Below are 23063 nucleotides of genomic sequence, written 5' to 3'. Positions count from 1 at the left end.
GACCTGTTGGGGGGTATGGAGGACTGCGCTTGAGAAACACTGATAAACACATGACCTCTGTATATAGGGCTGGGTACATGTCCCCCAAATACAAGCTGGGCACATGACATCCATATACGAGGCCGGGCCCATGTCCCCCATATACTGGGCGGGCCCATGTCCCCCATATACTGGGCGGGCCCATGACCCCCATATACGGGGCCGAGCACATATCCCCTATATACAGGGCCGGGCACATGACCTCCATATACAGGGCCGGGCATATGACCCCCATATACGGAGCCGGGCATATGACCCTCATATACGGAGCCGGGCACATGTCCCCCAAATACGGGGCCGGGCCCATGTCCCCCAAATACGGGGCCGGGCCCATGTCCCCCAAATACGGGGCCGGGCCCATGTCCCCCAAATACGGGGCCGGGCCCATGTCCCCCAAATACGGGGCCGGGCCCATGTCCCCCATATACGGGGCCGGGCCCATGTCCCCCAAATACGGGTCCGGTCCCATGTCCCCCAAATACGGGTCCGGGCCCATGTCCCCCAAATACGGGTCCGGGCCCATGTCCCCCATTCACATTGCCGTTTACCTCTGTTATATGCAGCTCTGTTGGCCACGTCCGTCAGAACGAGAAGGAGTTTAGCAGATAAAAAAACTTGTACTATTGTACATAAAAATGAACCATTTCTTTTTCCGGATCCCATTCAAGTCGGTGGGATCAGTTGGGACCTGGTGGTGTCAGTTGTGCTCAAACCCATTTCGGGGCCATTCGTGCAAAAGAAAAGAAAGAAGCCCGACAGACCCAGAATGGGATGAAGCACAATGGCATTTGTGAACCTAGCCTTACATCCTCTTGCCTGGACGCCCGTCTTCTTCCTCAGGTCTTCCCATCATCAGAAGAAAGAAGATGTACATTGTCCCTGGGTCTGAATGGTCCCTGGGTCACATGACTGTTTGGGCAGCAGAAGACAGGAAATGTGTCTTTGGGACAGTAGCCCTGGATCTGGGACACTTGGGGGTATGATGGGGAACTTCTGTGGATATAGTCCTCCAATATACTGGCCCAGGGTGAGGTCTGGCTCAGGGCATTGATGAATGGGGGTAATGTGAGCGGCGGGCATGGCTCCAGACACAGGAGGGATTCTTTAATTGTTTTGCCTTGTAATGTGTTCTTGTACTTTGCCCTTATCTTATCTTGGTGTTTATTCAGCGCGCCGGCTCCGAGGGGAGTCTGTACGGAGTATTCATGTGTAACCCACTCACACCAGGGAGAAGAAAGCGATCAGGTCCACTGGTCACCTCTATTAGGATAAATGTTATGATGGCATCTTTTAAGTAAACTTTTTTTTTTTTATAGTTTTTAATGGACTCTCCATCTCCTGGCATATAAGTTTTATCAAATACTTAACCAGGAGACTCTGCGCCTGATACGGAACTGAAATCTTGGGACAACTTTTCTTGGCCATTTCTTCTGCCGTGTCCTTTGTAATGTAATAAATTATTCATTTAAAGGAAAACGGTCATCCTGCTCACCCACACTAAACCCAATACACTGTGTGAACAGAAGACCGACGCGGGGTCTCTGACTCATATACGTACCCGCAGTCTGGTTCCCTGTCCCTCTGAAGGTCCTCTTCTATGTTCACTGAATTGCGCCCTGGAGGCGGACTCGCCGGCTAAATTTAAATATTCATAGTCGCTGTTCACGCGAGCGCTCAGGAAATCCTGAAGACATGACCTGTAGGGGGGTCTTGAGGACCGCGCTTGAGAAACACTGATAAACACATGTCCTCCATATACGGGGCCGGGCACATGTCCCCCAAATGCAAGCTGGGGACATGACATCCATTTACAGGGCCAGGCACATGTCCCCCAAATACGGGTCTGGGCACATGACCTCCATATACAGGGCCGGGCACTTGTCCCCCAAATACGGGGATGGGCACATGACCTCCATATACAGGGCCGGGCACATGTCCCCCAAATACGGGTCTGGGCACATGACCTCCATATACAGGGCCGGGCACTTGTCCCCCAAATACTGGGCTGGGCACATGACCTCCATATACGGGGCCGGGCACATGTCCTCCAAATGAGGAGCTGGGCACATGTCCCCCATATACAGGGCCGGGCACATGTCCCCCATATACGGGACGGGCACATGTCCCCCATATACAGGGCCAGGCCCATGTCCCCCATATACAGGGTTGGGCACATGTCCTCCATATACAGGGCCGGGCTCATGTCCCCCATATACAGGGTTGGGCACATGTCCCCCATATACAGGGCCGGGCCCATGTCCCCCATATACAGGGCCAGGCACATGTCCCCCATATACAGGGCCGGGCCCATGTCCCCCATATACAGGGCCGGGCCCATGTCCCCCATATACAGGGTTGGGCACATGTCCCCCATATACAGGGTTGGGCACATGTCCCCCATATACAGGGCCGGGCCCATGTCCCCCATATACGGGGCATTTCACATTGCCGTTTAGCCCTGTTATATGCAGCTCTGTTGGCCACGTCCGTCTGTACGACAGGAGTTTAGCAGATAAAAAACTTGTACTATTGTGCATAAAAATGCACCATTTCTTTTTCCTTCAGTAAACTACAAGATTCCTGACGGATCCCATTAAAGTTGATGGGATCAGTTGGGACCTGGTGGTGTCAGTTGTGTTCCAACCCATTTTTTTTTTATCAGAAGAAAGAAGATGTACATTGTCCCTGGGTCTGAATGGTCCCTGGGTCACATGACTGTTTGGGCAGCAGAAGACAGGAAATGTGTCTTTGGGACAGTAGCCCTGGATCTGGGACACTTGGGGGTATGATGGGGAACTTCTGTGGATATAGTCCTCCAATATACTGGCCCAGGGTGAGGTCTGGCTCAGGGCATTGATGAATGGGGGTAATGTGAGCGGCGGGCATGGCTCCAGACACACGAGGGATTCTTTAATTGTTTTGCCTTGTAATGTGTTCTTGTACTTTACCCTTATCTTATCTTGGTGTTTATTCAGTGCGCCGGCTCCGAGGGGAGTCTGTACAGAGTATTCATGTGTAACCCACTCACACCAGGGAGAAGAAAGCGATCAGGACTCATATACATACCTGCTATCCGGTACCCGGTCCCTCTGAAGGTCCTCTTCTATGTTCGCTGAATTGCGCCCTAGAGGCGGTCTCGCCAGCTAAATTTGAATATTCATAGTCGCTGTTCACGTGAGTGCCCAGTAGGCACAAGCACTCCCATGACCAGGGACTATGAATATTCAAATTCCCCAGTGGGACCGCCTCCAGCGTGCAATTTAGTGCAGATAGAAGAGGATCTTCAAAGGGACCGGACAGAAGGTATGTATATAAGTCAGAGACCCCACATAGGTCTCCTGTTCACACGGTGTATTGGGTTAAGTGTTGGTGAATGAAATGACTGTTTTCCTTTAATAATTAGAGATCAGCCCATAGACCACAGCAAGAAATACAGTATGGTGGCTTATGGTAATCACCAGGGTTATTTTATATTATATTTACCATTTATAGTAACATTATGTTCTGCCACAATTCTAGCCATGCTGTACTATTTTACCTGGTTACTATACTGCTATAATACTGCCTTCTATATAGAACATAACATAACTGCCTTCTATATAGAACATAACTACTATAATACTACTCCTATATACAAGAATATAACTAGTATAATGCTGCTCCTATATACAAGAATATAACTACTATAATACTGCTCCTATATACAAGAATATAACTACTATAATACTATCTCCTATATACAAGAATATAACTACTATAATACTGCCTCCTATATACAAGAATATAACTACTATAATACTGCGCCTATATACAAGAATATAACTACTATAATACTGCGCCTATATACAAGAATATAACTACTATAATACTGCCTCCTATATACAAGAATATAACTACTATAATGCTGCTCCTATATACAAGAATATAACTACTATAATACTGCTCCTATATACAAGAATATAACTACTATAATACTGCTCCTATATACAAGAATATAACTACTATAATACTGCTCCTATATACAAGAATATAACTACTATAATACTGCTCCTATATACAAGAATATAACTACTATAATACTGCCTCCTATATACAAGAATATAACTACTATAATACTGCTCCTATATACAAGAATATAACTACTATAATACTGCTCCTATATACAAGAATATAACTACTATAATACTGCCTCCTATATACAAGACTATAACTACTATAATACTGCCCCCTATATACAAGAATATAACTACTATAATACTGCTCTTATATACAAGAATATAACTGCTATAATACTGCTCCTATATACAAGAATATAACTACTATAATACTACTCCTATATACAAGAATATAACTACTATAATACTGCGCCTATATACAAGAATATAACTACTATAATACTGCCTCCTATATACAAGAATATAACTACTATAATGCTGCTCCTATATACAAGAATATAACTACTATAATACTGCTCCTATATACAAGAATATAACTACTATAATACTGCTCCTATATACAAGAATATAACTACTATAATACTGCTCCTATATACAAGAATATAACTACTATAATACTACTCCTATATACAAGAATATAACTACTATAATACTGCCTCCTATATACAAGACTATAACTACTATAATACTGCCCCTATATGCAAGAATATAACTACTATAATACTGCTCCTATATAGAAGAATTTAACTACTATAATACTGCTCCTATATACAAGAATATAACTACTATAATACTGCTCCTATATACAAGAATATAACTACTATAATACTGTCCCTATATACAAGAATATAACTACTATAATACTGCTCCTATATACAAGAATATAACTACTATAATACTGCTCCTATATACAAGAATATAACTACTATAATACTGCTCCTATATACAAGAATATAACTACTATAATACTGCTCCTATATACAAGAATATAACTTCTATAATTCTGCTCCTATATACAAGAATATAACTACTATAATACTGTCCCTATATACAAGAATATAACTACTATAATACTGCCTCCTATATACAAGAATATAACTACTATAATACTGCTCCTATATACAAGAATATAACTAGTATAATACTGCTCCTATATACAAGAATATAACTACTATAATACTGCTCCTATATACAAGAATATAACTACTATAATACTGCTCCTATATACAGGAATATAACTACTATAATACTGCTCCTATATACAAGAATATAACTACTATAATACTGCTCCTATATATAAGATTATAACTACTATAATACTGCTCCTATATACAAGAATATAATTACTATAATACCGCTCCTATATACAAGAATATAACTACTATAATACTGCTCCTATATACAAGAATATAACTACTGTAATACTGCTCCTATATATAAGATTATAACTACTATAATACTGCCTCCTATACACAAGAATATAACTACTATAATACTGTCCCTATATACAAGAATATAACTACTATAATACTGCCTCCTATATACAAGAATATAACTACCATAATACTGCTCCTATATACAAGAATATAACTACTATAATACTGCTCCTATATACAAGAATATAACTACTATAATACTGCTCCTATATACAAGAATATAACTACTATAATACTGCCTTCTATATACAAGAATATAACTACTATAATACTGCTCCTATATACAAGAATATAACTACTATAATACTGCTCCTATATACAAGAATATAACTACTATAATACTGCTCCTATATACAAGAATATAACTACTATAATACTGCCTTCTATATACAAGAATATAACTACTATAATACTGCTCCTATATACAAGAATATAACTACTATAATACTTCTCCTATATACAAGAATATAACTACTATAATACTGCTCCTATATACAAGAATATAACTACTATAATACTGCCTCCTATATACCGTAATATTACTGCGGTTATATATCTGTGTCTCCCCTTGGTGTTGGTTACTGGACAGTAATATGGGCTGTTTTGTACTTTTACCGCCATCGCTTACACGTTGTCCTCTTTTGCCCCCTCTCCTCTGCTATGTTAGCTTCTGCCCGGTGACCCCTCAGGCTTTGTCTCATGTCACCCGTTGCGGTGTGTGGTTGCCCCCTGGCACGCTCAGCATGTAGAGAAGCAGCGGGTAGAACCTGCCAAGATTAATATCATGGAGCTCAGTATTTTTCTGATGCTTCAGCTGCCATTAATCCTCCAGTCTGACGGCTGAAATGTGAACTATGTAAACACTATAGGGCGGCATTTAGGAGACTTACTGCTCTAGTCCTCAGCCTGGGGCACTGATGGAATATAGCCGACCCCCCCGACCCCCATGTATCTTGTATTGATTTACATTGATTATATTTTTATATATAAATATATAATATTTTTGTAATGCAGTTTTTTTTCTTATTCTTTTAGACACATCTGGTACCTTCGTAGAAGATGAAGACAACGATCTTGTTCCGCCCCTTGAATTTTGTATCAGGACCAAGTAAGTGCTGATCTCATCATATCCCATAGACAGCCATGATTCACCCTACTTACAGTGCTGGCCATGGTGCCGCCGCCACGAGTTCACCCGCTGACACAGTTGCTGGGCTCCGCCATCTCCTGCAGTGTGTCTCCATTTACTATAGCAGTGGTCTGAAACTGCCCCCCCCCCTCCCAAAGGTGTTGCAAAACTTCAACTCCCAGCATGCACGGACACTAAAGGTCTGTCTGCCTCCTCCAGAGGAGCCACACTGTTCCCAAAAGGTAAATCAAGGCTTCCCTCTCATCTTATCCCTTTGTGCAGTGGTCTAGAAACTGCGGTCCTCCAGCTGTTGCAAAACTTCAACTCCCAGCATGCCCGGACACTAAAGGTCTGTCTGTCTGCCTCCTCCAGAGGAGGCGCACTGTTTCCAAAAGGTAAATCAAGGCTTCCCTCTCATCTTATCCCTTAGTGCAGTGGTCTAAAAACTGCGGTCCTCCAGCTGTTGCAAAACTTCAACTCCCAACATGCCCGGACAGCCAACGGCTGTCCGGGCATGCTGGGAGTTGAAGTTTTGCAACAACTGGAGGTCCACAGTTTGAGACCACTGTACTTAACAGATGTAAGAGAGCAAGGACTGCAGCAACACGAATCCACCACTGCTTAAAGGGGTACTCCGCCCCTGGCATCTTATCCCCTATCCAAAGGATAGGGGATAAGATGTTAGATCGCCACGGTCCCGCTGCTGGGGACCCCCAGGATTGCTGCTGCAGCACCCCGCTATCATTACTGCGCAGAGCAAGTTAATGACGGGCAATACAGGGGTCGGAGCAGCGTGATGTCATGGCTCCGCCCCTCATGACATCACTGCCCGTCCCCTTAATGCAAGTCTATGGCAGGGGGCGTGATGACAGCCACGCCCCCCTCCCATAGACTTGTATTGACGGGGGCGGGCCGTGACGTCACGAGAGGCGGAGCCGTGACATAACGATGCTCCGGCCCCTGTATTGTCCGTCAATACGTGCAGAGCGATCTCGCTCTGCGCAGTAATGATAGTGGGGTGCTGCAGCAGCGATCCCCGGGGTCCCCAGCAGCGGGACCCCGGTGATCTGACATCTTATCCCCTATCCTTTGGATGGGGGATAAGATGTCTAGGGGCGGAGTACCCCTTTAAAGGGTACATCTAATTTAATTTCCTTGGACCAATCGCAGCTCTGAATTCGGGCAACTCTGAGCGGTATATGGAATTGCTGGAAGTCTATACACTTACAGTGCAAATCAAATGGACTTCTGGCAGTTCCGTTCACCGCTTACATTAATAGCAGGCGACATGGCTTCCAGAATTCAGCGCTGCGCTCCGGTGGAGGAAATAAAATGAGAGCTACCCTTTAAGTCGGACAACCCCCTCATTTCCCTAAAAGAGTTGAGCCTGTGAGTTATTACCTCTTATGATCACCAATTCTTGTTCTTAAATGGGCATTGTCATGAATTTTTTTTTTTTGCTAAACCCCCCCCCCCCCCCCCCCCCTCCCCCCATCTCTTGCACAGACTTTGGACTCCTCTTGGCCTGGCAAAAATCCAAAACGAGGAAATGCAGCCTGGAGTGCTGAGGTGTGTGTGTGCAGCCTTAGCCAATCATAGCTCCTCTCACACTGCTACTAACAGTCCAGAGCAGTTCAGTGTGAGGGAGGAAGTTCTCTCCTATACGGCTTCAGATGATGTCACACCTGCTGGGGAACGCCCCTTCCCAGTCTGTGAATCTGACTGAGACTGAGCAGAAAATACAGAACAATATCAAGGTAGAAAACTAAAAAATAATAAAAATAAAGGCAGGGGGGGGGGGGGGGTTTATCATGAGAGATACCATTTAGGAACTGTCCAGAGCAGCATATGTTTTCTATGGGGATTTTCTCCCACTTTGGACAGTTCTTAAAATGGACAGAGATGTCAGCAGAGAGCACTGTGGTCATGATGTCAGCAGAGAGCACTGTGCTCGTGATGTCAGCAGAGAGCTCTGTGTTCCAAAAAGAAAAGAATTTCCTCTGTAGTATTCAGCATCTAATAAGTACTGGAAGGATTAAGATTTTTTAACAGAAGTAATTTACAAACCTGTTTAACTTTCTGGCACCAGTTGATTTAAAAAAAAAAAGTTTTCCCCCGGAGTACCCCTTATATCTTTCATAGTTGTCAAAGCTCTGTTTTTCCTGATGCAGAACTCCAAATCTCCTGCATACACATAACATTATAATATGACGGTAACCTGTAGGGGGGTTTAAAGCTTACTGTACACTGATATACATAGTCTAAAAGACCACCTCTTTGAGATGACCACCCCCTTACCAAGACAGCTCATCTGTAGCAGGTTTTCAGTTCCCCATTTATAATGCATTCTTTGCTGAAGTTGTGTAGTTCTTTCCAGTCTGACCACAGTGCTCTCTGCTGACACTTCTGTCTGTCTCAGGAACTGTCCAGAGCAGGAGGGGTTTGCTATGGGGATTTGCTGCTACGTTGGACAGTTCCTTAGACAGACAGAGGCGTCAGTAGAGAGCACTGTGGTCAGACAGAAAAGAACAACTCAACTTCAGCAGCTGATAAGCACTGGTAGGAATACGATTTTTTAATAGTAATTTAGAAATCTGTTTAACTCACTGCAGCCAGTTGATATGAAAAAAAAATGTATTTTTTTTTCATGGAATATCCCTTTTAACTGTAGAGCCCTGTATCACGATTGGGATCCCGCAGGACCCAATAAAAAAAAAACTTGCGGCACGGGTGGAGGTTGTTGTGGGCGGGAGCTGGGGGTCACAGAACATATAGCGGGTCCCATAAAATCCTACTCTGTTCTGCCTTTTCTGTAGTCTGATCCTCCCTCTCCATCCTCATCTTCTTGTTAAAGGGTAGCTCCCACCATCATGTTTTTTTTTCTTCTGTCCCTGTCTATTGCCCTTCTATCCCTAACACCCTCCCTGCCTTTATTTTATTTTTTACTATTTTAAAAATGGCATTTAGTCTGCCTGGTAGTGTGCTCACTACCAGGCAAACTTCCCCAGCAGGCACCACGTCACTGATGCCTGCTGGGGGGGGCCAACTTCCGCCCTTAGTTCTCCTAACAGGATGCTTCCAGCTGTTTCACCACTACAACTCCCAGCATGCCCTTACATCTATTGGCTGTCAGTGCATGCTGGGAGTTGTAGTGGTAAAACAACTGGAGGCACCCAGGACAGGAGCTTCATGGGGGAAGGAGTGAGCCGGGAGCCGATGCGGGAGGGACGGGTGCGGGGGAGCCTCTTCCTGACGCTCGGTGAGTAACACCCAAACCCCCCCCCCCCCCCCCGTACCTTGCAGCAGGGCCGTCGGCGAGTGCAGGGAGCCGATGCGCAGCCCTGGATGTTCCTGCGCCTGCGCAAAATTTCGACTGATGCCCTGCCGGAATCAGTCGGAATTTTGCAGTGACGTCACTCCGCACTGCATTCGGCCACTAGGAGGGCGACCCCTAATAGCCGAATTTCAAATTGCTTTTAAAATGTTTTTAAAGCATTTTTTTTTAAATAAAAGTATATTAGAGATATGTTGTAGTACTTAAGTACTACAACATATCAAAAATAATTTTTCATGACCGTGCCCATTTAACCAATAGGCCACTGTTTTAACCAACCAGGGTGTCTCCAGCTGTTGCAAAGCTACAACTCCCAGCATGCCCGGACAGCCTTCGGCTGTCTGGGCATGCTGGGAGTTGTAGTTTTGCAACAGCTGGAGACACACTATTTGGAAAAGCCTAGTCTAGAGAAATGTCCTCCAGCAGCTGTAACCCATCTGCTGTTTTTGATGGCTGTGCTGGACCATTATGTGTCTCCATGGTTACAGACTACACTGCAGCCTTTTGTGTAGTCTGGTCCTCCCTCGCCATCCCGATCTTCGTTTTTAACCAATAGGTCAGTGATAAAGAGAACCTCTCATGATCTTGTTATATGTTATAATCCTCCCAGGTCACTGCCCCCATCATGATAAACCACCCCCCGCCTTTATTTTAATAATTATTTTTTAGTTTTCTACCTTGATATTGTTCTGTATCTTCTGCTCATACTCCGTGAGCTCCACAGACTGGGACGGGGCATTCCCCAGCATGTGTGACATCATCTGAAGTCATACAGGGGAGAACTTCCTCCCTAACCCTGCTACACACAGCTCAGAGCAGTTCAGTGTGAGATGAGCTATGATTGGCTAAGGCTGCACCCCCCCCCCCCCCCCCCCTCAGCATTTCCTGATTTTAGACTTCTGCCAGGCCAGCAGGAGTCCAAAGTCTGTGCAAGAGATGGGGGGAAATGTTCTCTGGGCAAGTAGGGAGACATCTAGTGGCAGCTTTTTTAAACACAAATCATAGAAAACTTAATTTTCCTTTAAACAAAAGTACATTAGAAAGATTTTTTTATTTACCATAAGGAGTGCAAGAGCAAAAATTAGTTTTAATGAGAGTGCTAATTTAACCAACCAGGGTGTCTCCAGCTGTTGCAAAACTTATACTTTCAGCATGCCCGGACAGCCTTTGGGCATGCTGGGAGTTGTAGTTATGCAGTTACTGTAGACGCCCTGTTTGGGAAGCACTGGTCTAGCTATGTCTCCTCCAGCAGCTTTAATCCATCTGCTGTTTTTGATGCGGGGCTGGACCATTATATCTTAGTAACTGGAAGGAGTCCGGGTGGGAGAAGTGCCATTGGGTGCGGTGGATGGATGCAGAAAGCACCGGATTTGGAGAATTCCAGTTTCCCCATGTTAACTATCTATTGCATACTTGGCTTCCATGTAAACTCCTTGTCAAGAGACCAGCCTATAGCTAAGGACATCCAGATGTTCCCAGCACATGACTGTGGTTTCTGCTGTGTGAACATGACTGGGGACTTCACTGATATAGTGTACAGACACTATGTACTGAGGGAGGGAGCACGCCCACACAGAGGGGGCGGCCATGTGTTCTCCGCCACCTCCTGTTCTTCATTAGTAAGTTCTGTCCACAAGAAGGCAACCTAGGGTGTATCAAGAGGGACTACAAGGCTCAGCATGGTGCCACTTGTGGTGTCAAACTCTATTCAGTTTTATCTGTTTGAGGGGAAAGATGGGTGGAATCCCATATGGCTGACCTTATTTCGGGGTCATACACCCGACTGCAGATGTTAATCACAGCTGGTGTGGTGGCCTCGCTGTATTCTGTATTATATAAGGGTAAAGACAGGCGCCCTCTAGTGTAGCACCCTTAGGCTAGGTTCACACTGTGGAAATTCTGGGCTGAATTTCTGCTGGAGATCGAGTCGGCGGCACTAGGACCGTGCAGACTACATTGCCGTCCCCATAGATGGAAATGCATTTCTGAGCAGATCTCCCAAAAGATCCACCCAGAAATACATTGCAGTCTATAGGAGCAGAAATGCAGTCTGCTCGGTCCTAGCGCCGCCGGCTCGATCTCCAGCAGAAATTCTGCCCAGAAATTCTGCAGTGTGAACCCAGCCTTAGGGTCACTACCAGATGCAGAATATACACAGCGCCCTCTAGTGCAGCCCCTTAGGGTGACCACCAGATGCAGAATGTACACAGCACCCTCTAGTGTAGCACCCTTAGGGTCACCATCAGATGCAGAATGTACACAGCGCCCTCTAGTGCAGCCCCTTAGGGTCACCACCAGATGCAGAATGTACAGAGCGCCCTCTAGTGTAGCACCCTTAGGGTCACCATCAGGTGCAGAATGTACAGAGCACCCTCTAGTGTAGCACCCTTAGGGTCACCATCAGGTGCAGAATGTACAGAGCGCCCTCTAGTGTAGCCCCTTAGGGTCACCACCAAATGCACAATGTACACAGCGCCCTCTAGTGCAACCCCTTAGGGTCACCACCAAATGCAGAATGTACACAGCGCCCTCTAGCACAGCCCCTTAGGGTCACTATCAGGTGCAGAATGTACACAGGGCCCTCTAGTGCAGCCCCTTAGGGTCACCATCAGGATCAGAGTGTACACAGCGCCCTCTAGTCCAGCCCCTTAGGGTCACCATCAGGATCAGAGTGTACACAGCGCCCTCTAGTCCAGCCCCTTAGGGTCACCATCCGGTACAGAATGTACACAGCGCCCTCTAGTGTAGCCCCTTAGGGTCACCACCAGATGCAAAATGTACACAGCGCCCTCTAGTGTAGCACCCTTAGGGTCACCATCAGATGCAGAATGTGCACAGCGCCCTCTAGTGCAGCCCCTTAGGGTCACCACCAGATGCAGAATGTACAGAGCGCCCTCTAGTGTAGCCCCTTAGGGTCACCATCAGGTGCATAATGTACAGAGCGCCCTCTAGTGTAGCCCTTAGGGTCACCACCAGATGCAGAATGTGAACAGCGCCCTCTAGTGTAGCACCCTTAGGATCACCATCAGGTGCAGAATGTACACAGCGCCCTCTAGTGTAGCCCCTTAGGGTCACCATCAGATGCAGAATGTACACAGAGCCCTCTAGTGTAGCCCCTTAGGGTCACCATTGGGTGCAGAATGTACACAGCGCCCTCTAGTGTAGCCCCTTAGGGTCACCATCAGGTGCAGAATGTACACAGCGCCCTCTAGTGTAGCCCCTTAGGGTCACCACCAGATGCAGAATGTACACAGCGCCCTCTAGTGTAGCACCCTTAGGGTCACCATCAGGTGCAGAATGTACACAGCTCCCTCTAGTGCAGCCCCTTAGGGTCACCACCAGATGCAGAATGTACACAGGGCCCTCTAGTGTAGCCCCTTAGGGTCACCACCAGATGCAGAATGTACACAGCGCCCTCTAGTGTAGCCCCTTAGGGTCACCACCAGATGCAGAATGTACACAGCGCCCTCTAGTGTAGCCCCTTAGGGTCACCATCAGGTGAATAATGTACACAGCGCCCTCTAGTGTAGCCCCTTAGGGTCACCATCAGGCCTAGACTGTACACAGCGCCCTCTAGTGCAGCCCCTTAGGGTCACCACCAAATGCACAATGTACACAGCGCCCTCTAGTGCAACCCCTTAGGGTCACCACCAAATGCAGAATGTACACAGCGCCCTCTAGCACAGCCCCTTAGGGTCACTATCAGGTGCAGAATGTACACAGGGCCCTCTAGTGCAGCCCCTTAGGGTCACCATCAGGATCAGAGTGTACACAGCGCCCTCTAGTCCAGCCCCTTAGGGTCACCATCCGGTACAGAATGTACACAGCGCCCTCTAGTGTAGCACCCTTAGGGTCACCACCAGATGCAGTATGTATACAGCGCCCTCTAGTGTAGCCCCTTAGGGTCACCACCAGATGCAGAATGTACAGAGCGCCCTCTAGTGCAGCCCCTTAGGGTCACCACCAGATGCAGAAGGTACACAGCGCCCTCTAGTGCAGCCCCTTAGGGTCACCATCAGGTGCAGAATGTACACAGTGCCCTCTAGTGCAGCCCCTTAGGGTCACCATCAGGTGCAGAATGTACACAGCGCCCTCTAGTGTAGCCCCTTAGGGTCACCATCAGGTGCAGAATGTACACAGCGCCCTCTAGTGTAGCCCCTTAGGGTCACCATCAGATGCAGAATGTACACAGCGCCCTCTAGTACAGCCCCTTAGGGTCACCATCCGGTACAGAATGTACACAGCGCCCTCTAGTGTAGCACCCTTAGGGTCACCATCAGGTGCAGAATGTACACAGCGCCCTCTAGTGTAGCCCCTTAGGGTCACCATCAGATGCAGAATGTACACAGCGCCCTCTAGTACAGCCCCTTAGGGTCACCATCCGGTACAGAATGTACACAGCGCCCTCTAGTGTAGCCCCTTAGGGTCACCAGTGTAGCCCCTTAGGGTGCAGAATGTACACAAATAGTCACCGGCCACAGCGTAAGGGGCCACGGTTTATAGACCACTGCTCCAAGAATAGATCTTAAATATTTCAAACTCTCTATCTGCATAGTTTAGTTACTTTGTAAATATTTCACTTTAATTCTTGTGTACTCAGAATATATGTTTTTCTTCTCCATTTGTGTCCCAAGCTTCACTTCAGAGAGCAGTGCATTGTGGGAGCACAGATGGCGCCTACACAGTTACAGCTTGTCAGGTCACATGTCTGACAACACCGTGGAGCTAAACTGCTGTCTGTTGCCGTGGGCGACCAGCTGAATTTTGAATGCAGCTCTGGAAGTGAATACTGTAGCAGAAAAAAACATAACATAAAATACCTAAAAAAACTGTACAAAAACAATAAAAGTATTTTACTAAACAAATTAGTGGGATTTATTGCCAATTTGTGTAGAATTACTGATTTATATGTCTTTTTTTTTAATATCGTTTCAGGTGGAAAGGGGCGGTGGTGGACTGGAACGGTACGGACCCCATCCTATAACCCCCATCTGGTATCCAGGGAACGATCGGCCATTGCACCGCAGCCCTGAGGACGGTCACCTCAGATGATTCCCAGTGCCAGGCAGACGCTCACATGGCATTTCCTCAGGAGACGCTGACGCGCTTGGCAATTGTTTTTTTTTTTTTTTCATGTAAAAGATCCTATTGTACGAGGCCAGCAGTAAAGAAGTCTGTGGAGCCATAAAACACACACTCATCCCATAATAGAGGTTATTCAGAGGATGCCACCATCTATAGGACACCGCGATAAAAAAAAAAAGGTCGGCATTTTACAGGATATTAGAAGAATGTTCGCGGATGTAGCAGAGCTGACGTTAACTCCTTTGGACTTCTTTGTTTATGCATCTTGAGGACATAAAATTTATATATATCCGAATCTGCAGTCCTATGTAAAAACAAAGATTAGGATATGGCTACTGCAGGTCGTGCGACATGACCCCCCAGAGCTCTGCTGCATCTGCTTTAGTGTTTGTTACTCCTTGGATTGTAGTTGTGGCTTGGAAGTGTTACCGTAAGTGTCTATAAAAATCTGATTATCCTCAGGAAATATTTAGCACATTAAAGGAGTACTCCATAATAGAAAAATTGTCCTCCATACTGCCGGCAGTAAAAAAAATAGAGATACATACCTTCCTTTGCTCCCCCGGTGCCTCCGGTAACCCAATCCGGTCTCCGCCGCAATCCTCTTGGTAACCCAATCCGGTCTCCGCCGCGATCCTCTCGGTAACCCAATCGGTAACCCAATCTGGTCTCCGCCGCGATCCTCCTCTTCCTGGTTGCCGATGGCTGGCGAGTTATACTGCACTCAGCCAATCACCGGCCGCAGCGAAGTCCCAACTCGGCCGGCGATAGGCTGAGCGGCAGTGTGACGTTTTCGGCCCCGCCAGAGCCGAAAACGTCACACTGCCGCTCAGCCTATCGCCGGCAAAGTCGGGACTATGCTGAGGACGGTGATTGGCTGAGTGCAGTATAACTCGCCAGCCATCGGCAACCAGGAAGAGGAGGATCGCGGTGTAGACCGGATCAGGTTACCGAGAGGATCGCGGCAGAGACCGGATTGGGTTACCGATTGGGTTACCAAGAGGATTGTGGAGGAGACCGGATTTGGTTACCGATTGGGTTACCAAGAGGATCGCGGCAGAGACCGGATTGGGTTACCAAGAGGATTGTGGCGGAGACCGGATTGGGTTACCAAGAGGATCGTGGCGGAGACTGGATTGGGTTACCGATTGGGTTACCAAGAGGATCGCGGCGGAGACCGGATTGGGTTACCAATTGGGTTACCAAGAGGATCGCGGCAGAGACTGGATTGGGTTACCGATTGGGTTACCAAGAGGATGGCTGCAGAGACCGGATTGGGTTACCGATTGGGTTACCAAGAGGATCGCGGCGGAGACCGGATTGGATTACCAAGAGGATCGCAGCGGAGACCAGATTGATTTACCGGAGGCACCTGGGGAGCGAAGGAAGGTCTGTATCTCTTTATTTTTTTACTGCCGACAGTATGGAGGACAATTTTTTTCTGTTCTGGAGTGCTCCTTTAAGGAATCCCCCGCACAGACCGTACATTATTTCATCATCTCCGAACACTTGTAGAGACCTTTCACCCATTTTTATCCGATTCATATCCCAGGTGCACGGTTATAGTTAACGGTATAACAAAACATTTGCACCTCTTTTTACATTGTTTCAATGTATTTCAAATTAAAGAAACAATGTAGTCTTAGGCCTTGTTCACACGGCGGAATTTTCCGTGCCGAATTCCCCACGGAGATTCCGCTTCATCCCAGTCCCATTGATTTCAATGGGATTCTCCTGCACTGTTCATGCGTCGTCATATCCGTGCCAGATGTTTCTGCTGTGGAAATTTTGGCATCCACAGAGTAGACATGTCTATTCTTTCTGCGGATTCAGCAAGGAAATGCATTGCCGTCTATGGCTCCGCTGTCGTTGTCCGCACTGAGATTTTCAGTGTGGACATTACACCGTGTGAAGTAGTGCACACACCCTTTAAAGGTGTACTCCGCTGCCCCAACATTTGGAACATTTTGTTCCGAACGCTTGGAGTGGGTGGAGGGGGTTATGACGTTACGGCCACGCCCCTCAATGCTAGTCTATGGGAGGGGGAATGGTGTCCGCGCCCTCCCATAGACTTACATTGAGGGGACGTGGTGTGATGTCACGAAGGCGTGGCCGTGATGTCATGACCCCCGCCGCCCGCACCCAGCATTCTAAACGTACGCTTGGTGCTACACAGAGATCGCAGGGTCCCAGCTGCGGGACCCCTGGGATCAGACATCTTTTCTGATAAGATGTCTAGTGGCGGAGTACCCCTTTAAGTGACATTAATGAAACAGCTGGGACTCCAGCATGATATATAGGCCCGGCTGTGAACAGTGTTCTGAATGGGCTTTTTAGTCCCTCCCTGTTAATCAGATTTCCCTAACCCATATTGGTGGAGGACCTTTATAACGTATTTACTGTATTAATTTATCATGGAAAGGATTGTTGTGTTTGTGTTGAAAGTGCGTCTTACATTTTTAATTGTAATGCTTTTTTTTTTTTTAATAAATATTTTTTTTATACATGATGAAAATGATAAGTGTTGTCATATAATAAATAAAGGAGTGGTGGGTGGGGGTGGTGGATTGTCCAGGATTTGGAAAGTCATGACGGCTTTCTTCCAGAAACAGCGCCACACCTGTCCATAGAATGTGTCCGGTTTTATTGCATTGAATTGAAGAGCGCACTACCTGCACTGCCATGTACAACCTGTGAACAGTTGTGGGGGTGGGGCTTGAACTTAGTGACGAGATCCAGACACGCCTCCTGAGGCATTAGAGGATGATGCATTGTCTAGGGAGAGAAGGAGGAGCCGGGAGCTGCTGAGACAACACCGACAATGAGAGGGCTACATAACTTCCTGTCAGGAGAATGTAAGGAGCTGGTGAGACAGCACCACACTAATAATGAGAAAACTACACAACTTTCTGTCAGGTGTGAATCATGCAAAAACATGCTGGAGCCAGTACAATTAGTGATAACACTATATTAGGAAGTTAACAGACTCATTGAAGTAAGAGCGTTTTCTGGGCCTGCTCTGTGACCTATGCAGAGGTCATTGTAAGGGGAGGGGAGGATATGAGCTGTGACTGTGAATAGTAGATCCTGTGTTAAGAATTAAAGGGGGAACTCTGCTGCTCAGCGTTTGGAACAAACTTTTTCGAACGCTGGAGGCAGCGCCGGGAGCTTGTGATGCCATAGCCCCGCCCCCTCATGACATCACGCCCTGCCCCCTTCAATGCAAGTCTATAGATTTGCATTGAGGGGGTGGGATTTGATGTCATGAGGTGGCGGGGCTATAACGTCACGAACTCCCAGCGCCGGCTCCAGCGGAGTACCCCTGTAAAGACCACAGGTTTTTTCCTCCTCACCTTCAAAAATTCCTAACGCTTTAAATTTTCCACCTACAGACCCATATGAGGGCTTTTTTTTTTTTGTGCCACCAATTTTACTATATAATAATGACATCAATCATTTCACCACAAAATCTATGGCGAAACATGAAAAAAAATTTTGTGGGGCTAAATTGAAAAAAAAAAACAAAAAGGCATTTTGTAACTTTTGGGGGCTTCTGATTCTACGCAGAGCACTTTCTTTTTTTGTAAAAATTACACCTTATCCTAATTCTGTAGGTCCATACGAATAAAATGATACCCAACTTATATAGGTTTTGTTGGATATTGGATTTTGTTTTACTTCTGTTAAACAATTATAACTTTATGCACAAAAATTATTAGGTTAAAAATTTCCTCTTCTGATCCCTATAACTTTTTTATTTTTCTGCATACGGCGAGGTATGTGGGCTCATTTTTTCCAGCATGATCTGAAGTTTTCATCTGTACCATAATTGTTTTGATGTGACTTTTTGATCGCTTTTTATACATTTTTTTAAGGGTATACAAAGTGACCAAAAATATGCAAATTTGGAATTTTTTTACGTGTACACCATTGACCGTGTGGTTTAATTAACGTTATATTTTTATAGTTCGGACATTTACGCACGTCGCGATACCACATATGTTTATTTTTATTATGTTTTTTTATATGGAATTTGGGAAAAGGGGGGTGATTTAAATTTTTAATAATTTTTTTTTTTACACTTTATTAGTCCCGTTAGGGGACTTTTAGTAGGACTCATTAGATTCCTCATCTAGGTCAATAGAGTTCCACAGAACTCCATTGATCTGTGTGCTCTGAACTCGACTGATAAAGCCTGGTCCTGCCAGGCTTTATAAATCTGAGGGCTGGGACCAGCACAGAAGGAGATGTAAGCCCTCAGGCTACCTCAGAGTGAGGAAGGAAGTTCTCCCCTGTATGACTTCAGATGATGTCACGCCTGCTGGGGAACGCCCCTTCCCAGTCTGTGAATCTGACTTAGACTGAGCAGAAAATACAGAGCAATATCAAGGTAGAAAACTAAAAAATAATAAAAAAATAAAGGCAGGAGGTGGTGTATTCTTTAAGGCTCACACAGAACTCCTGGTGTCTGGAATTTGTCTGAGGGTCTAAGGCACAGGAGAAGTCTAGAAAACTTTAAACAGGAGGTGGTCTTCACAGTGTATAATGGATGTAACTCTGTGACTGTCCAGAGAGCTCAAGTGTATTGTCATAGTGCAGCTGTCGAGAGGTGCAGCATGGGGGAGAGCCTTGTAGGGAAAAATTTTGAGAGTGTTAAAGAAGTATCTTAAGACTTTCAGATTACAGAGGTGTTAGTGTAACCTTTAGGTAGAAGATCCACCTGCTTACTGCATTTATGGAGGGATAGAATCAAATCTAGAAACCTGTTTACGAAATGTTGTGGGAGGCAATAAATAGTGAAGCCCCGAATAAGTATTTTGGCAGTGTCCACAATATAAAGACGTTCTTCAGGTGGAGGTGACGCATTCTGGAAAAGTATTTAGGTATAATGGATAAAAGGCAGATCTGAATCTAATGTACCTCCGAGACATCTGTCCTAGAATCTAGAAAGGATGGGGCATCAGAAAGAGATGGAGTAAAGGAAAAGTATCCTGACACTGTGTGGATGAGTAGTCCCCAGGATAAGGAGAAGATACGGGGGATGAGTAGTCCTCAGGATAAGGAAAAGACATGGTGGATGAATGATCCTCAGGATAAGGAGAAGACACGGTGGATGAGTGGTCTTCAGGATAAGGAGAAGACACGGTGGATGAGTGTTCCTCAGGATAAGGAGAAAACACAGTGGATGAGTGGTCCTCAGAATAAGGAGAAGACACGGTGGATGAGTGGTCCTCAGGACAAGGAGAAGAAACTGTGGATGAGTGCTCCTCAGGACAAGGAGAAGACACGGTGGATGATTGGTCCTCAGGATAAGGAGAAGACACGGTGGATGAGTGGTCCTCAGAATAAGAAGACACGGATGAGTGTTCCTCAGGATAAGGAGAATACACGGTGGATGAGTGTTCCTCAGGATAAGGAGAAGACACTGTGGATGAATGGTCCTCAGAATAAGGAGAAGACATGGTGGATGAGTGGTCCCCAGAATAAGGAGAAGACACGGTGGATGAGTGGTCCTCAGGATAAGGAGAAGACACGGTGGATGGTCCTCAGGATAAGAAGAAGACACGGTGGATGAGTGGTCCTCAAGATAAGGAGAAGACACGGTGGATGAGTGGTCCTCAGGATAAGGAGAAGACACGGTGGATGAATGCTCCTCAGGATAAGAAGACAGGGTGGATGAATGGTCCTCAGGATAAGGAGGAGACACGGTGGATGAGTGGTCCTCAGGATAAGGAGAAGACACGGTGGATGAATGGTCCTCAGGATAAGATGAAGACACGGTGGATGAGTGGTCCTCGGGATAAGGAGAAGACACGGTGGATGAGTGGTCCTCAGGATAAGAAGAAGACACGGTGGATGAGTGGTCCTCAGAATAAGGAGAAGACACGGTGGATGAGTGGTCATCGGGATAAGGAGAAGACACAGTGGATGAATGGTCCTCAGGATAAGAAGAATACACGGTGGATGAGTGGTCCTCAGGATAAGGAGAAGACACGGTGGATGAGTGTTCCTCAGGATAAGGAGAAAACACGGTGGATGAGTGGTCCTCAGAATAAGGAGAAGACACGGTGGATGAGTGGTCCTCAGGACAAGGAGAATAAACTGTGGATGAGTGCTCCTCAGGACAAGGAGAAGACACGGTGGACGATTGGTCCCCAGGATAAGGAGAAGACACGGTGGATGAGTGGTCCTCAGAATAAGAAGACACGGATGAGTGGTCCTCAGGATAAGGAGAATACACGGTGGATGAGTGTTTCTCAAGATAAGGAGAAGACACTGTGGATGAATGGTCCTCAGAATAAAGAGAAGACCTGGTGGATGAATGGTCCTCAGAATAAGGAGAAGACACGGTGGATGAGTGGTCCTCAGAATAAGGAGAAGACACGGTGGATGAGTGGTCATAAGGATAAGGAGAAGACACGGTGGATGAATGGTCCTCAGGATAAGAAGAATACACGGTGGATGAGTGGTCCTCAGGATAAGGAGAAGACACGGTGGATGAGTGGTCCTCAGAATAAGGAGAAGACACGGTGGATGAGTGGTCATAAGGATAAGGAGAAGACACAGTGGATGAATGGTCCTCAGGATAAGAAGAATACACGGTGGATGAGTGGTCCTCAATATAAGGAGAAGACACGGTGGATGAGTGGTCCTCAGAATAAGGAGAAGACATGGTGGATGAGTGGTCCTCAGGATAAGGAGAAGACACGGTGGATGAGTGGTCCTCAGGATAAGGAGAAGACACGGTGGATGAGTGGTCCTCAGAATAAGGAGAAGACATGGTGGATGAGTGGTCCTCAGGATGAGGAGAAGACACAGTGGATGAATGGTCCTCAGGATAAGAAGAATACACGGTGGATGAGTGGTCCTCAGGATAAGGAGAAGACACGGTGGATGAGTGGTCCTCAGAATAAGAAGACACGGTGGATGAGTGGTCCTCTGGATAAGGAGAAGACACGGTGGATGAGTGGTCCTCAGGATGAGGAGAAGACACAGTGGATGAATGGTCCTCAGGATAAGAAGAATACACGGTGGATGAGTGGTCCTCAGGATAAGGAGAAGACACGGTGGATGAGTGGTCCTCAGAATAAGAAGAATACACGGTGGATGAGTGGTCCTCAGGATAAGGAGAAGACACGGTGGATGAGTGGTCCTCAGAATAAGGAGAAGACACGGTGGATGAGTGTTCCTCAGGATAAGGAGAAAACACGGTGGATGAGTGGTCCTCAGGATAAGGAGAAGACACGGTGGATGAGTGGTCCTCAGAATGAGAAGACACGGTGGATGAGTGGTCCTCTGGATAAGGAGAAGACACGGTGGATGAGTGGTCCTCAGGATAAGAAGAAGACATGGTGGATGAGTGGTCCTCAGAATAAGGAGAAGACACGGTGGATGAGTGGTCCTCTGGATAAGGAGAAGATACGGTGGATGAGTGGTCCTCTGGATAAGGAGAAGACACGGTGCATGAGTGGTCCTCAGAATAAGGAGAAGACACGGTGGCTGAGTGGTCCTCAGGATAAGGAGAAGACACGGTGGATGAGTGGTCCTCAGAATAAGGAGAAGACACGGTGGATGAGTGGTCCTCAGGATAAGGAGAAGACATGGTGGATGAGTGGTCCTCAGAATAAGGAGATGACACGGTGGATGAGTGGTCCTCAGGAAAAGGAGAAGACACGGTGGATGAGTGGTCCTCAGGATAAGGAGAAGACACGGTGGATGAGTGGTCCTCAGGATAAGGAGAAGACATGGTGGATGAGTGGTCCTCAGAATAAGGAGAAGACACGGTGGATGAGTGGTCCTCAGGACAAGGAGAATGTAACATGTTATTTATTTATTTTGTTTACAACTGGCAAAATTGCAAATTTTTGATCACATCTTATCTCCCCCAAAAAAGAGATGAAAAGCTATGAAAAAATAGTCCCCGTAAAAACTACATTGTGCGACTTGAAAAATGTTCTTTCACACAGCTCTTGAAGGGTACTCCGCTGCTCAGAATTTGAAACAAACTGTTCCAAACACTGGAGCCGGCGCCGGGTCACGCCCCCTCCAGCTGTCACGCCCCCTCCCATAGACTTGCATTGAGG

The 23063-nt window shown here is 46.4% G+C and overlaps 1 protein-coding gene across 1 annotated transcript in view; it reads left to right on the top strand.

Moving 5' to 3' along the window:
• MINDY4 (MINDY lysine 48 deubiquitinase 4) overlaps positions 1–15528 on the top strand; it is a 113510-nt gene extending 97982 nt beyond the window's left edge. The window contains exons 14-15 of the mRNA XM_056519427.1: positions 6467–6539; positions 14830–15528. Coding sequence (XP_056375402.1) covers positions 6467–6539; positions 14830–14878 — 122 coding nt within the window. The 3' untranslated portion in view covers positions 14879–15528. The remainder of the gene's footprint in view (positions 1–6466; positions 6540–14829) is intronic.
• The last annotated feature ends 7535 nt before the right edge of the window (positions 15529–23063 follow it).

This window comes from Hyla sarda, chromosome 5 (genome assembly GCF_029499605.1).
Source record: "Hyla sarda isolate aHylSar1 chromosome 5, aHylSar1.hap1, whole genome shotgun sequence".
Taxonomy (NCBI): domain Eukaryota; kingdom Metazoa; phylum Chordata; class Amphibia; order Anura; family Hylidae; genus Hyla; species Hyla sarda.
The sequence above is the reverse complement of the archived record's forward strand: the minus strand, read 5'-3'. Positions and strand labels throughout refer to the sequence as shown.